Source organism: Cygnus olor, chromosome 7 (genome assembly GCF_009769625.2).
Source record: "Cygnus olor isolate bCygOlo1 chromosome 7, bCygOlo1.pri.v2, whole genome shotgun sequence".
In the NCBI taxonomy this organism is placed as follows: Eukaryota; Metazoa; Chordata; class Aves; order Anseriformes; family Anatidae; genus Cygnus; species Cygnus olor.
In genome coordinates, this window is record NC_049175.1 from 10,218,047 (window position 1) to 10,234,974 (window position 16,928).

At 37.7% G+C, this 16,928-nt stretch overlaps 1 protein-coding gene across 2 annotated transcripts in view; it reads left to right on the forward strand.

Annotated features, from left to right (window-relative positions):
* Positions 1 to 1,066: 1,066 nt before the first annotated feature.
* The window catches only part of CABCOCO1 (ciliary associated calcium binding coiled-coil 1), a 101,127-nt gene continuing 85,265 nt past the window's right edge, over positions 1,067 to 16,928 (forward strand). The window contains exons 1-3 of one of the 2 annotated variants that reach the window (XM_040563782.1): positions 1,067 to 1,182; positions 5,698 to 5,785; positions 15,246 to 15,358. In XM_040563782.1, the coding sequence (XP_040419716.1) occupies positions 1,103 to 1,182; positions 5,698 to 5,785; positions 15,246 to 15,358 (281 nt within the window). In that variant the 5' untranslated portion in view covers positions 1,067 to 1,102. Of the gene's footprint in view, positions 1,183 to 5,697; positions 5,786 to 8,344; positions 8,504 to 15,245; positions 15,359 to 16,928 lie in introns of those variants that run through there. The other variant, XM_040563783.1, reaches the window with a different exon arrangement.

Consider the following 16,928-nt stretch of genomic DNA (forward strand, 5'->3'; position numbering starts at 1 on the left):
TAGTAGCAATATGTGTAGGTAAGACTGGAAAAATAGCTTCCCATATAATCCCCTATTTGCAGGCTCTGATTTCTTTAGAAGTTCTTATTTGGCATTGAAAATTCACAGAGCTGAGCTCTACTTAAAAAATGTTTTATTTGGATTGCATTCAATTGCTCTATATTTTCAAAAATATTTTTTCACTGTGGCTGTGAGGAAAAATATTCCTTGTATATGTACATAAAACATCTAGTTACAGTTTACACTTTAAAACACAGCAGAGGCAGTTAAAATTTAAATAGTCATTTATCAAGAGTAATGTCTTTGTTGGCTTGGGTACCATGGAAAAGGCAGTAACCAAAAACTAATGTATGATCCATATGATAGCAGAAAAGCAGGAGGTAGAAGAAACATCAGACAGTGCTTGATAGGTCCAGGAGATAAAACTAAGTCAGCTATGTGTAGGAAAGACTATAATCATCTTTTGAAGCCAAATCTGCTTTTGGAACTTGCTCTTTTTTCATCAAAGGCAGTTTCAGAATTGATATCTGAAGGAGTAGAGGAAGAAACGACAGTTGAAAGAGCACTCCCTGATCCTACATTTTTGGGACATTACATTTTTACTGCATTCGAGTTCTAATTGCTAATTATGTAAATAATGGCACAGTTCAGCCATCCTTGCGTAGGCTGAATTCCTCTGGGCTTTGGTGTAACGTGATGAGCTGTTGTCCTGTTTAGGTGGCTGCAATGCAGAGTTCAGGGAGCCGTGACTGGGGATTACAACAGGCAGATGCATTGCTGGGTTCTGAGCAAAACGAAAGGTTGAGGAGAAGACTGGAAATGCTAGTCATGCAGCCTTAAAAGCTTTGTGCTTCTGAAGACAAATGCCTTTATTGCAGAGTTCCCAAGGAACAAAGGAAGTCATGGCCTTTGCAAAGTACACAAATGGAAGAAACACTTGTATACAAAGTCTGACTCACAGCCCATGTAAAGAATACGACAAACTTCTTAGTCTAATTCACTAACTGTAACTGATGTCCTTTCAAATGCCATCCTCAGAAGCAGTTCCTGTTGGAGCTATTTTGTTCTTTTGCCACAGATTGTTTTTAAAGAATTATGGGAAATGACAACAAAAGAATCAAATTTCAGTTTTTCACAGATGAAACTACAGAATGCATGGAGTACTGTAACCCTGTCAGACAAGTGAGTAAATTATATCTTGGTTGCAACAATGCACCACTTGCTGAATATCAATAAGGATATGTACCCTTCCTTAGAGTAAAAATAATATTTGCTGTTAATACAAATAGTTCTGAATAACCCTGGCAGTATATGCACGGATGCCAAACAGCATTAAAACTTGAGCAGGATGTCATGTTTCAGTTGTGAGAAAGGGGAAGACTGTTAACAGATGTTAAAACAAGGAGGATGATTCACTTATGATGTTTTACGGTAATGAAACTCCATTAACTTCTATCATCTTTCTTCAAATTTCTCTTCAAGCAAATGAGAAAAGCATAAGCTCCTGTTCAAGGAACAATCCTAAACAGTACACTGAGGCTTTCATTCTGCTTCTAAATTTCCTGTGATAAGCATGTGGGTAACTCTGCTACCGCTGGACCAAAATACACTATTGGTCTCCATAGCTCTGCTGTTGGAACTATCAGCCGAGTTGATACTTCTGGGTGCTCAAGCTGAGAGAAATAGTTGCTGTATGAGCTGAGTGCCATCCTTGTCTTCCTTTGAATTTAGAGCTCCAAGGTACTGAAGAACTCAAGGAATGGGTTAGACTGGGTTAGACTAACTCATTAGACTTCCATTCTCTGAGAGGCTAATTTTAGATTCTGCCCTAACTAAATCAATAAATTACTTTAATAGAGATCTTATTGGAAACATTTGACCCCAGTTTTAGTAAAAAACAAACATGGATGTTCCTCATGACATCACAAGCAGAGCTGATATGCAGTTAAAAGTACAAATATATGTGCTGGCCTCAGGTCCTCTGCTCAATGAGTTTTATTTTTACGAGTAATGTACTTTAAATCTCTAGAGCTCTCCAAATTCATTTTTTACATGCAACTACATAATCTTTTTGGAGTGAATATGGACTTTAACTCCTTCCAGCTCTGTATAAACATCTGCTGGCACAGCAGATATTTCAAATTCAGAATCCAGGATGGAAAGTGCTCCCAGGACTGATTACTGAGTTATATACCCTTTTATTTTAATGTACTCTGCCAAGAAGAGTCCATAACATCAAATGAGTCAGGGAAGAAAAGGGCAAGGGCAATAACAAACAGCTTCATTGTAATTTTAACCATATTGCCTAGAGATCACAGAATAACCTTTATGCTTAAATATTTAAGGAGACTATGTGGACACATTCTTCCTTCCTGAGTGTGCTCATCTGCTCACCAGGATTTGTACTCTAGATTCCAAGTACACTAAGAGAAGACATGTGCACCATCTACCCCAATTTTACTACTTGTTTCTGGTGGCAGGGACACTTAGGATTTTTGCTGGACTTCACAGTGACAAGGATTTTTGCTGGACTTCACAGTGACAAGTTTTGCTGTCTTGAATGAACCCCACTCTGTAAAGTGGAGGTACGCTTGCCATGCAGACTCCCCAGGTATTGTTGCTGTAGTTGTGATCTTGCTCCAAGACATCACTTAAATATTATGATATATCCCAGTAATTCAGGCTTGCTAGTCCGTATTATATAAGGAAAGGAATACTAAGATATCTTGCAAGCTGTTTGTGTAGTCTAACAAGGACATTGCCCACAAAACACAAACATAAAATACAGTCAGTTTAAACTGGAAATACTGACGTGCTTAAAGTTGCACACAGATTTAGGCTGGCGTAAAAGTCATGGGGTGTTTTTTTCAAAAGATGGTTTCATATGCTCCCGTATAAAAGCCAACTTGTGTCTTGGGTAATTATAGCCTCCATATTGAAAATCTGCCTGTAATTTCAGCTGGATGTATTTTTTCACTTACTTCTCTAGATTGTTATATGTTATTCTAAAAGCTGGTTAACATCATATGGAGAAGGTGGCAAAAATCAATAGAGCTACACAACAAAGACATGAAAGAAGTAAAATATGAAATCTCTGAAAGAAATGATGTTCCCATTTGGGGGCAAAAGGGCAGGGACAATGGAATCAGTGAATTTATATTTTTTTTTCCCAGTCTGTGTTATTAAAATGTAATAATAGTTTTGGGTTTTTACTTTACACGGTAGTACATCTCTATCTTCTTTGGTCTGCCAACAGAATGAAACAATAGTTCACATTGAAAAGTCAAGTTTTGACTACCTAAATGAAATTTGAAGATAGTTTGCCCAAAAGACGAATGTCTGGTCTTTGCATAGATTTTAATATTCCAGTTCTTGCAAACTTGTCAAAATTAATGGTAGTTTATAAATTTAGAAAAGACATACAGGAAATGGGAATCTGAGATCAAAAAGTGCTTTGAAAGCACTTGAACAAAGAATGTATATATATATGTGTATATATATTATATAAAAACAATATATATTATACATATTTTAAATTCTATATAATTTATATCTATCACATAAATAATATGAATATTTAACATTCTACCTAACTGGTATCTCTGAATTGCCATTGGAATATATGTTGTTTAATTAGGGGTATTCCTTCAGGTAATTTTTCTTACTACATTAATTGATACGATATGTACTAAACAGCTTGTCCCCCTGAAGAATTTAGATGGTGAAATGATGCTTTCCTATGTACCTCATAATAAACCCAAAGGCTTGAATTAAGCTTCTGTTAAATTATTTGCTTGTTCATTGTTGCCAGACTACTCATGGCTGTATAAGACTTAGAAAGACAACTCCTGTCACGAGGGGCTTAGAGTCACTCAGTGGTCATTGCCATTCTTTTTGTGTCAGCCTTGAATTTGGGAATTCTTAGTATATTAGTCTTGCCTGAATGCTGACTCTGAGAAGTCATTTAGATCTAGACAGATTTTGGTTTTATTTTAGCAATTGGTGACGTAGGAGGTAGATGGTCTGAAATAGTTACCCTCTAAATTATCCATATTGTTTTATCATATGCATCACCTCTCATGGTTTAGATTCTTAAACAAAAAAGTACTTGGAGAAAATCCTAAGCTTTCTTAGTTTGTATTGATAGCATACTGCAATGTTATATGCACATTTACATTACTTCTGCAGTTTAATACATGGTAAGGGACTGTCTTGAACTACTGGGTTAAATAAATTCATATTTCTTCTTGAAGTTCTTGTTGGCAGGAAAAAGTATAAGTCCCCTGGAGATGGGCTACATGTCCTTTTAAGTCTTTTCTATCTAATTTCTAGTATTTCTATGAACCTAAATTCATTTTCTTGGCACCAGATATAGAAGTCTTTTGGCTAAGATCAAGAAAAGAATCAATCTAATATTTGCTTTTATCCTTCATTGAGCCACTTGTCTTTATAGGGAGAGGATAATGGAATCATTGATAGAATACATGTTTTACTTCTCTCATTTCTCTGCGGATTGTTTTGAATAATTGAAAAATTATGATTTGCTAAATTTAACTTGCACTTTCTTATTCCTGGGCCAAGTACTAATGTTATGAGTCTCTCAAAATCACTATCAAATCACAAGGAAATATTTCCTACATTTTATTTAAATAGAGAGGGAGGGATTCTGAGGAAGCTAAATTGTATTGAAGAATGGTGAACCCAAAGCACTTTCTCCCCTTAAGTAACTCAGGATTCTGTCCATCCTGTTGCTGATACACCGAAGCAGGTATCCTCTTGTAGTTGCTATGGTAGTTATTTTAATTGGATATTGTCTGAGAAAGGGCAAAATTACCTTTTTGTTTTGGAAACAGGTTTCTCTGACAACCTAGGATTTATGTGCTTCTTTTTCTAGTACATAATCATGCCCTGAATTTTCTTCTGAAGATATATGATATGTAAAACAGAAGAACATTACCTAGAGGGAATACTGTTCCCTGGATAGAATAACTGTGATGAATGTTATAAAGGAGTCAGGAAAGGATGATTAATTGCTATGCTAATGCACCTATGTACAATAATGCACAACTTACTATTAAGAACCATGTAACACTAATGTACTGTTGCTTTCACAAATTATCCATTTGTTACTAAGGGAGTCAAACCCAAATACCGTGTGCAAGATCTTCATGCATGCCCATGTTTTTTTGATCCTTGTCTCACAGGGCAAGAAATCAAGCAATTTGTTGTCGTGAGGGTTGGCAGCAAGGGGAACTATATGTCCATCTGGTGTTGTTGTAACAAGCAAAGCTCCAATAGGAATTTCCATTTGCTTTTCATCCTGAATTTGCCTACATATAATTACCATGCTTGGTGATGCTTAACTAAAGGTGAATCGAAACACGTTTGCAACTGAACATTTTCATAAGATCTCTATCAATAGGAGGACATGTGAATAGGCTTGGGAGTTTACAAGAACTCTGCATTTTAAAATAAGGCTACTAAAAATTCATTCCTGAATTCTGCTTAAACTTCATCTTTTCCTGAAATCCAAGGACTTCTGCCAACAAGTAAAAAAAAAAAAAAAAAGGACAAACTGAATCACCTTGGTTAATGAGAACTTTGGGGGACTTGGTGGAATATTTTGGAGAGCTCTCTTGCAGTTGCTGGTTTTTTTATTTTTATATTTATTTGTTTGTTTGTTTGTTTTTTCCCCAGTCGCAGGTGGCCTACCACTGACAAGTCCCTGCAGCTGTGTGCAGTTGTGATCTCCTTTCCCCTTTTGTCATGGACTTCTCTGATGCATGTAAGTCTCCTCCCTCTCCAAAAGAAGTGATAAACTAAGGAAGAAAGCATTTCTAGGAAGACGTTATGCTTCACAGCATCATTAGCCATGACCTGATGAAAACTGGGAAGAGCAACCAGATCTTTATTGAGCCCCAGACAGGGTGAGTGTAAGTGGGCCACATGGCTATCTTTAATGACATAGAGGCTGTCCAGGCACTGTGAGCTGAAAAGGATTAACCAAAAACAAAAGGAAGAGGAGGAAAACGTACCCTCTGTGCTAAGTGATACTAGCCTTGGCAAAACAATCTCAGAAACTTGAACTCTGGTTCCTCCTCAGATAACTATAGAATAGCACTTATTTTGTAATGCTGTGTAAGACCAGACTTTCAAATATGGACTGTTTAAATTATACATGCTGGAGCACTCTCAGGGACAGACCTTTTCATCTAACACAGCTACACAGAGAAGGAGATTTTCTTGTCTGACCTGGAGTGTCTGTGACCATTAGCAATCAAAGTCACCCATGGTTGCCCATGGTAGGAAAGGACTAGACCAGACTTTTAAGACCACTACTTCTGTTGTACTTACAAGTCATGCTTTTGAAGGAAATGAAAATGAGCCTTCTTAAATACTCACATGTATATACAAATGTGGGTTTTGTAAACATGAAGGATCCAACAGAAATTAGAAGGAATGGTTTAATGCTGCTGTTGAATCTTTTTTGTTAGTGTCTTTTTTTTATTTTTTTATTTTTATTTTTTTCCCCCTAGATATTTTCTATATCTAAGATTTGTGATACTATCTAAATATTTAAATTTTAAAGTAGGAAGTTTAGTAGCTCACTGCTGGAAATAATGGGCTGAGTTTCAATCAGTGCTCAGCTTCAATCAGCTTACTCAGTTCATGTTTTGCATAAGCAAGGATACAGTCCAGGGCTGGGTCTTTTAATACTAAATAAGAGAAATGGAGTTGGTTCCTCTTGAAGGCTTTGAGCCTTCATGTCTTTTACATGGAAAATGTTTATGGAAGTCAGTAGGTATTTTCAGTACCAGAGGAATGCCAGGTTATGTCCAAAATCTGTTACTGACTAGATTATCAGAATGAATGTATACAATGTTATATTGCATCCAAACATCACATTTAATTCCCCAGTTTTTACAACTTACTGCGTGCAGTGCTTGCAGCTCTGAATAATGTTCTTATTTGGTTAGATTTATATACACAGTAAAAAGGGAAGTAACTGCAGCTGTACTGCTGTCAGCTACAGAGCACAGCACAAATGGTAGGAATTTCACAGTGTGGGCTCTGCACAGAGCTAAGCAATTCTTTAAAATACCATGAATAATTCTAGAACACACTGCAGGATCCAGCTCTCTGAACTGCATTCAAACAGATTTCTGACTTCTTTTGGAAGTGTGATTGGTGTACATGTGTCAGTGCGGGTCAGGCTGTTTGAGAAGGAAGAGTTGCGTACATGTTGAATCTCAAACTGCATCAGAGTCACGGTGGATAATGAATGGGCAGGTTCTAGTCTCTTACGACACAGGTACTGGGCTTGGTATTTTACAGGGTGTGAGAAACCAATGATGACAACCTTCAGAAAGTGGCAAACTGCTCAGAAACAGTAGCAGACTTTGAAACAGCTGCAGAAATCCCATGAGGTCCTTTCTTTATGTGGGGCTGTGCAAAGAAATTGTTTTCTCATAGCAGCTCCCTCAGCACATCAATAAACTTTGCGAAGTAAGTTTGCTTTTTCTTTGTTCTTGTTACTGTTCACCCACCAAATGCTTCTGTTTTATTTGATCTTGCAGGTAAGTGCCATTACTCTGAATTGTTGCTGCTGCTATGAGTCTGCATGCCACAGCAAACCAACAGAGAAAATGCTTCAGCCTAGCTTTATTAGTCCTCCATGTTTAAAAAAGGAAAAAAGAATAGGACAAAGAGGAGAAATGAGGAAAATTTATGTATACTAAGCATTTTTCCTCTGTAAATCCTAATGAAAAAAAAAATAGTTCAGTCCCTAAATTGTTTCCCACTTACTATAGTTTGTGAATTATTCTGAAACAAGTCCAGATCCTTAGCTGGAGTAAATCTGTATGCCTGCATCGGTCCAGCAGAGGCCTGCTGCTTTACACCAGCTGCCATCTGACCTACAGTAATGTGTAGTGGCATTCTGAGTGAGGTATTTAGTTTGAACATGGTGTCTCAAGAAGCTGATGTTGTGATGTTAGGATAGCTGCTAGGACAACTGCATGGTACTGTCCACGTAACTTATTCAGATGGTCCGTGCAGTAGTTCAGGGCACTATTTGGAGTAGGAAAATGGCAAGATCTAAACTTGAAAAGGCACGGCAGCGGTGCTTCGCAGCGCCTGATGTTCCCGAGCGCTTGCCTCAGGACGTCCAGCCACGCGGCACCTTGAGGCGGCGGTGGCTGGGCGGGGAGAGCAGGTGTCCCGCACGGTGCCGGGCGTCTGGCGGGTGCCTCCCGCCAGCTCCCGGCCCCCCGCCATCACGGCAGCTCTGCGGGGCGGCAGCCCGCGGACGGCAACAACGCCCTCACCCCGCACTACGGCCCCGCAGCATGCCTTAAGATGGCGCCCAGCAGGGCGGGAACAGGCGCTGGGGCCGCGCGGGAGGAAATTCGGGGCCCGCCCTGTTCCCTGGGCGACGGCGACGCCGAGCCCGGGCACCATGGCGGAGGCGGCGGCGGCGGAGGCAGGCAGCCCGCCGGGGCAGGTACCCCGCCGCACCGGGGCTCTCGTCGCCCCGGGCCTTCCCGTTGCCTTCCCTTAGCCCCGGGCAGGGTGCGAGGCGCTGAGGTGGGGCAGCCCGCCCTTCCCCAAGTGGTCCTCCCTCGCCTTGCCTCCTTCACATTTCTTTTTCTGTTCTTCGCTCTTTTAATTGAATTTTATTTTAAATGCCTTCATTAAGCTTTTGAACACTTAAAAAGAAAGGGTGGGTGTTAAAAATCCTTTTTGAGGATCAAAGGAAAGCAGCGTGAGCTTTTCATAAAAGAGCGTGTAGGGAAGAGAAAGGCATCTGCTCAGGGGAGCAGCTCCCCTGTCAAAAACCCACAGAGGGCTTTGAAAACCCACAGAGGACTTCCAAAACTTGTGGAGGGCTTCAGAAATCCATAGGCCCATCCTTACTGGGGAAAACCACCACCAGCCATTCCATGTCCTCATCCTGGCCTAGCTCAGCAGTAGCTCCCCCCTCTTCTGCAGCTTCTGTTGGGGTTTGTAATTGTTAAAAATACGTATTTTCATACCAACAGTGTGTCCCAGCAGTTGCAGACTCTTGTTTTCAGGCGTATGGCTCTATTGGCTTTTTCATGGTTTTAGAGATATCTGAATTTTTGACTGTTAATGCAAAGGGGCATGGTTTCCCTCCCATCTTGCTTCCAGCAACATCATAAGATGTATTCCTCACCCTTTGTTTCCTTAGGTAGCCAGAGTGCTACCACAGATCTAAATTCACATCATTCTCCTCAATATTTGCTCCTTTTCATATCTTTGTCTGCATTATTATTTATTGCAGTTTTTGACTTAGTTGGTGGAGGTGTGATTTCTGACACAGGTACCTCACCTGGTATCAGGAGTCTGAGAACACAAGGTATTCCTCCCAAGAACACATGAGGTGTTGCTTCAGCTCAAAGTTTCTGTCTCGAGTCTGTCTATAAAGCTGTAGTAACCTTGAAGTCATTTTCTTGAGGTGGAACTTTGTTGTCTCAGGTGGCAGAGAAGTTACTGCGGCTGTTGCTGAAGTGATTAATTGCTTTCAGCCACTGTAGGTTTGCATCTGTTGGCAAAAAGCTACCATAACAATTATTGGTACAAAAAAATAGGCTTACTTAAATAAATCCTCCTCTATGTAAAATGTATTAGTACATGTTTTAATGCTTTATGAGATATATGTAAGCATTTTTCACAGTATACTTCTTACTAGTGTTATTATTGGTAAATATTACGGTTCTTGGGAAGAGCGTAACAAGGGGGTAATGCAGTCAGTCAGATCCTAGTGAAAGGGCACAAGGTGTACTGTATGGGAAAGGACAGGCTGTCAGAATATATTGTACGTCTATTTGAAATGTAGCACTGAAATTTTTGTCTTTATTACTTCATGGCTTTATAAAAGGATTCTTTGTAGGATTTTTTTCATGTGTTTTCTGTTCCTTACATATTGAAGTTTGTTTTATACATGATAGCTTACCTTAGTGATAATTCCTACTATCCGTTATGATATAATTGTATTGCAAACCCTGTGGAATTGTACTTGTTTTTTTTTTATTGTATAAGTCTCCAGTTTTGGCTGAGGCTGGCATGTTCAATATATAAGCCATAGAGAACATGGTATTCTGCCACTCTTTATTTTCTCTTAAATCTTGAGAAAATTCCTCTTGAATTAAAATACTTTTATAATTGCTCAGACTTGTAATTACTTTCAGCAGAAAGCATGTCACAAAACCTGAATCCTGTTCTTAGCAAGTCTTGCTGTTGCTTTATTTTTAAACTTTTTTTTTTTTTCTATTAAGTAGTCTGCAGCAGCGAAAACATGAGTAAAGTCTAAAGCCATTTGGTACATTTGGTCACCCATATGTCTTGACGCTTGGATGGTGTGTATTTTTTTAAATATATTTTGTTATTAAGAGGATACCGTCAGCTTCTGTTGTTCATAATGGTCCTCGTCGTCCTCTGAATGCTTTCCTCACATAAAGGTTTTATTTTTCGCATTTGGCATATCTGCATGTTTTGCTTTTGAATGTAATTGAAATCAGTGTGCTATTCTTGTGTATTTCCTTATGTGTTTAACAACAAAAGAAATACTGTGACTAAAAATAACAACTATTGATTTTAACTTCCTATTGTGGGAGCAGACAAGTGGGGCTTTTTTTTTTTTTCCCTGTTTCTGCCTTAACTATTTAGGTAGACAGCTTCAAGATTTTCTGCTTCTGCTGAAATATTTGACAGCTTGATAACAAAATGCATATAATAATACAAATAACAGCCTGTGTTGCTATTTTTTTTCATTCCCATTTTGATTAAAGTTGTAACTGATACGCGACACTGTTTCAGGATACATCTGTACTGCTGTCAGCAGTATTGCTCAGAGGGAGGTAGCTGAGCCAGCTTTAAATGAACTAGTTCAGTACTGGAAACTATCTAGCTGTGGCAGCAGAGTTTAGTCCAGTCTCATTTCCCTGATGAAGTGAGGAGTATCTCAGGTTCCTTACACTTCAGGTATTTGCTATAATTTGAGAGGACTGGCAAGCCGTTCCTTTGTGAATATACTTTTGAAAGTCATGATTTTGCAAAAGCATGCTGTTGCATCTTCAAACAAGTGCAAATAAGTGGCATCTTCAGCCAGAGCAGAGGTCTCAACCAAAAGGACAAGCTTATTTCCATTCAGAAACAGTGGTGCTAATTTCCATTTTTGTGTTTCAAGGTTTTGCCACTCTGGAAAGTACCTCACTAAAACTGCAGACAGTGGGGCATCTTTTCTAGCCATTTCTTTCTTTTTTTTTTTGTTTGTTTTTGTTTTAGAGTTCTTCCCCACCCCAAATGCAAAACTTTTTGCAGCTTGCTATTTATCACTCTTCTGTTATTATTTTCTGTTTCCCAGTGATTTGTAAACAGTGGCTGAGAGATTCAAGGAGGATCTTGTTCTTTTGTTTTAGAATATCTGATTTGGTATTTCAATTGGATGCTGTCGACAAGGGGTGCCCAAAGCATTTGGAGTGACATACTGAATAGCCGGAAACAGATTATGCATTCAGAATAGCTACAAATTATTTGAAGGAAAATAAAACATAAAGGAACAAATAATTCCCTTGTAGTAGTCTATTTTTAAATAGGTTAAGTCTATTGCTTTACAGTGTATGTTGGTAGAGGTTTTTTTTTCCCCACAGCACGTGAGGATAGTATTACCAGAATTAAATCACTTTGGATTACCTCGGTCAGTTACAGTTGTTAACAGTAAGAGGAAGGATAAATTCTCTGACAGCAGTGAACATGCAAAAAACAACTTCCCTTTGATTTTTCAGTGGTGGTTAAAGACTGCAATCAAAAGACAAAAAAGTATTTTATCAAAAGAATGATAAACTTTCAGTGGGGCTCTGCCCAACCAGAAATTTTCCACAAATACGGGATCATGTAGAGGGCTCATGAACTTTCAGTACCTTTTAAATTACAAAACCATTTATAATTTTAAAAATTAATGTTCTAAATTACGTGCTTTCTCTCCCATAGTTACTCACCAGTCATTTTGAACTGTATTTCATATTATCTAATACCTGCACTTATTGTGGACAGCAGTGCCACAAATCCATCCTTATCAAAACAGTAAAAAATAAAACTTGGGCGGAGGATGAGCTTGCTGCTGGGAATAAAGTTACAGACAGTAGGTGATGAAATGGTGTTCTAAAGTAGGCTTTCACCTTGCCATGTAAACTGTCGAATTTTGATGTGCAGATTATGGAGCTTTATCTGCAATACTGAGTTGCAATAGCTTGAGTGTCTCTTAAGTTTAAACTTCAAACTTTAGTTGGTTAAAGAGTGTGTTTCTAATTCCAATGGATCTTTTATTGTGTTGAAAGAGATTATAGGAGACCAAGTGCAAAGCACCTGGACTTATTTTTAAACAATTTTTTGTTATCTTATATAGCTTGTATATTGTTATAATACAACACTATATACTAAGGCTTCAGCAGTTTTTCCTAGAGGTCCTTCTTGCTATTTGTAATTCAGTGAATGAGATGAGCCTTAGCATCAGCATGCTAAGTGTGCTGGGCCTGTCAATACCGGGTAGGTGAGAAAGCTTCATGCTGTAGTAAGCCAGCTACATACTGTAGGCAGGAGAAAATGACTTTTTGGTCAAGCTTTTTCTGATACGATGAATGTGGCCTGATACCTTTCAAGAAGTGGTGAGGAATTAGTTTGGATAGATTCTGGAAATTCAGTGGGTTTTTTTCCATATTTTTCAACTTTTTGCCTACTAACTTTTTCCATAGAGCACAAGATGTAGGAAGCGGGAGGAAAAAAAAAAAAAAAGGCTTTTGGTGCACCTGTACTTCTGCATGGGGCTCCCGCCGTGGTCTTGAATGGTGGAGGAGTAGAGTGCAGGGATTGGGAAGGTTTTCCTCCTTGCTCAATCTTCCAGTCCCCTTGTCCCTTCTGTGCTACACCTGGCTTGTAACCGCAGATGAGAAACTGGAAGATAGCGTGATGAGAATAAAAGTGCTATGCCTTAAACTTCCTTAAGCTTTTCTTTCTATATCAGTGCCAATTTCTTCATCAGATACCGATAAAGTCCATCACAGTGATTCTTGGGAAATGTTAACATTGTGGTCAGTAAAGTGTTATCAAATGACCAGTCATATGCCATTTATATAATGGTGCGAAAAGCCATAGTAAAGTATCCCACGTATTGGACATTGTGAGAGAAAGGGATGAGCTGGTATTAATTCAACTTCCAAAGCATCACTATCAGTTAAAGAATAACTGATATTATGAGTTCAGCTCTCACTACTTCTAAAAAATCCATTTTTTGATGTATTTGTAACACTGCTCGTCACTGCAGGAAAGCATTCATATTTTTCCTAATTATTCAAAACGGTCTCTCAATAACTGTATAATGTTCCTTTGTTGAGCTACTCATTCATGTTTTCCTAGTTGGGGCATGCAGCTTCAATTATAGCACTATTACTGACTGTAGGGGTATTGCTTTTAATTATGCATGAAGTATTCCTAATACAACCAAAAGCAGACTAATGCCATGGTCCTAACTGTATGAAGAAAGCCTTCGAGTACTTCATTCCTATTGTTCTGATAAGGCAGTGTATCTAAGGCTAACTTCTTTGCAGTTGGGAACAGTAATTTTTAATACTAAAGTGCATGTGTAAAAGTACTTTGGCACGTAATTAGAGAGAAAAAACTAGTTGTCCACTAAATGTGATGTTTGTTGCCCTCATTCGTGTTTCATCAGTCTTCGATGCAATTCAGCTTGTCCTAGTTTTAAGTATATTTTGCAGTTTGGCAGCAGCAGGGGGAGTAGTGTAGCTTTATTTGGGGGCTCTCCTTGACCAGTGCTAGATTTAGTTGATGATCAATTAGCCCAGAACAATGCTGTTCAGTCTAAATTCATCTATGTTATGAAATCTTCCACTTCTTTTTCAAGCTGAGCTAGAAATGTTATTCTACGCACTTCATCTTGCTGTGCCTCTATAAAACCCCACGAATGTAAAGATATACTTGATATGAGTGTTGGGTTTTACTCAGATTTCTAAGCAACTTTCAGGTAGGGTACAAACCCTTACCCCCTGTTCTTTGAGCTTAATGATCCAGATAGATTTTCATTTACATAGTTGTCCACCTATGTAGACTCTAACAGCCCAGCTTGGGTACAAGGGTTTGGTGAAAATTTATTTTACGTATCAGTTCCTTTTTAAAACTTTGTAAAATGCTTTTGGGTAGTTTCCCTTTTATATAATGCACAGATCTCAGCAGGGCTCAGTTAAAATTGATAAAACGATGCTATACATAGTTTTAACCTTTGCTGGGATTGCGTCTGAACATAATTGGCTCATCTGAACTAACTACTGATAACCATTATCAGCGACACCTCATTTTAACAGCATAGAGATTGTCCAATAGATAGATGTCAAATGTAATTTATGAGTAACTTTACAGATAATGATTTTATAATGTGCTTTGACACCTCAATTCATTGCCTAAATATTCTAAAGTAAAACAGTTATTTTTTTCCAGTGTTTTATATATTTCATAGCTTTTTCTTAATGGACACACTAAATAAAGTATCATCAAATGTTCTTACTTTTTGTAAGATGATTGCATAGCTTTTCAAGCTCAGTTTGTTATTCCTTCATAACATGTACACCATCGTATTTCCTGAAAGGAACTGCCTTTTGCGTATTATTGCAAATACACAGACCTTCCCTGAAACAGTAGGGTCGGATTCTTTTATATGTACCTTTGTGTTGCAGCAAACATGTTGGGGTTTCTTGGATTAAGGGAGCAGTAAATTCCCAAAGGGCAGGGTGGAGATCAAATAGTGTGGTAATGTGTATGTGTGCTCATAATATCCTAAGCAGAAACTGATTTTAAAATTTAGTTACTGTGCAATCTGGTATCATGTTAGTCAAATCTAGATTCATGGATTCTTTGCACCTTTATATTTCTATTGTTTTTACTTACAACTTGATTTAATCTTATGCTGCACACAATATGTCACTATGTTCCCACATGAATTTAAGATAGAAATACTATTTTCCATGTATCTGCCTAGTGAAAATGTGTTAGGGTATTGTGCTGCTGCCTTATAATTATAGCTGTGTTACATTTTGGCATTTGTTGAATTAATCTCTTGCCTACTTCCTCAAAATCAAAATGTTGTTTAGATAAGTTACTGCCATAATTGAATCAACTTACAAAAATTATATTCATATATCTCTATGTGTGTGTAGGAAGAAGACCAAGATCAGGATGCAGTAGGTGGACAGAAGATTATTAATCAGACATTTCTTTCTCTTTCCCAAATTACTGCTTTGTCAGAACAAAATGTAGAAGGAGTTCAAAAGTGAGTAGCAATGATAACGATGCTAGAACCAATATTATCATGAAATAAAGTTTATAGACAATTTGATGGATTTCTTTTGTGATAGTTACAACATTAGACTTTAAATCATAAATGATTTAATTGAACAATTAATGTTTCATGAAGGTTATAAAGAAAGCCATTGATCTCATATCTGCTTTATTTTAGTGTGTTGCCCATATCTTTTGATTTTTCTTCAACTCCTTCCCTCCTGCCCCTGGTAAATATTTCACAACGATAGGGTTTCTGGGTTTACAGTCTTACTAAATATTCTGTAAATAAAATACTAAGATGCAAATAAGCACAGGCCAATGCTGAGCCTTTTCATATGTCTCACTTGGTAACTCTTTTGCTAAAACGTTTAGGACTCTTTACAGATCCATGAGTTACTGTAAAATCAGAAGGGTTTTAACAGTTCAGAAAGGGATGGAAAGCTTAAGAAGTGTAGATAGCTATTATGGTGCACTGGGGAAATAGGAGGCAGCCAAAGACTTCTGAAGTAAGCCCTTGTTGTCTTCCCTTTAGCAGCAACCTCTCTCATTATTATTGCTTAATAGGAGATGAATTTAGGATGCCAGGAGTTCAACCTGAAACTCTAGACTTATATTTTTAGAATGGGATTTTCAGAAGTGCCCAAATAATTTAGGAGCACTTTTCTCCACTGGCAGATTCTTAAAGAATTGAAAGCCAAAGGGCTGGTGCTCTTAACTGTTTTGGGGAGACAGAAGAAGAAGGGAAAAAAAAAAAGGCAACAACAGAACTAATCCTGTCTTTCTGAATACATAGAGTTTTTGAGAGATTAAAATATTATTCTTGAAATATTCTCTTCATCTCATTTGTCTTTGTTTTGAGGAAAAAAAAAAAATTTCTTTACCTGATGGGATTTATTTTTCCTTTTTAAATTTTTTATTTAAAGAAAACTGGAAAAATATATTTTTTTCCCTTTAAATAATAGTATATATATTTTTTTCATTTATTATTTTCTCTTGAGTGATAAGCCCCTTACTTTGGAGAAGACTGAAGCATACAACTCAAAGGAGACTAAAATGTACTCGATGATGCAATTTATTGTGAAAATTTCTTGCTAAAATTAAAAAGGAAAGCATTGAAAGGTCATATGTTTTTTCTTAGTCTCAGCTGCTCACATGTATTTATATATATGTGTGTGTATATATATATACACACATACGCACACACAAGTTAATCATAAAGTATATACTGCATCTGACTGAAGGGGGTAGATGCAGGGTATTTTATGTACTCTAAGCAGTTTAGCACCAGCATTGAAATTTTGTTAGTTTACCGCAGAGCATCATTTCTCTACACAAGAGCATTTTGAAGGCCACAGCTAAGGATAGAAAATCAAAATAGATGATCTAATTCAGTATGAGAATTTTGATGTCTTGCATTCCCATATATATTGGAGTTCTGTACTGCCATCCATCTCCATAGGACTTGCGCACCTCCCATAAAGGAAGAAATAGCAATCGATTTAACTAAGAAATCTAAATCACCCATAATTTCCTGATCATTTATAGATACTGTTGTCAGT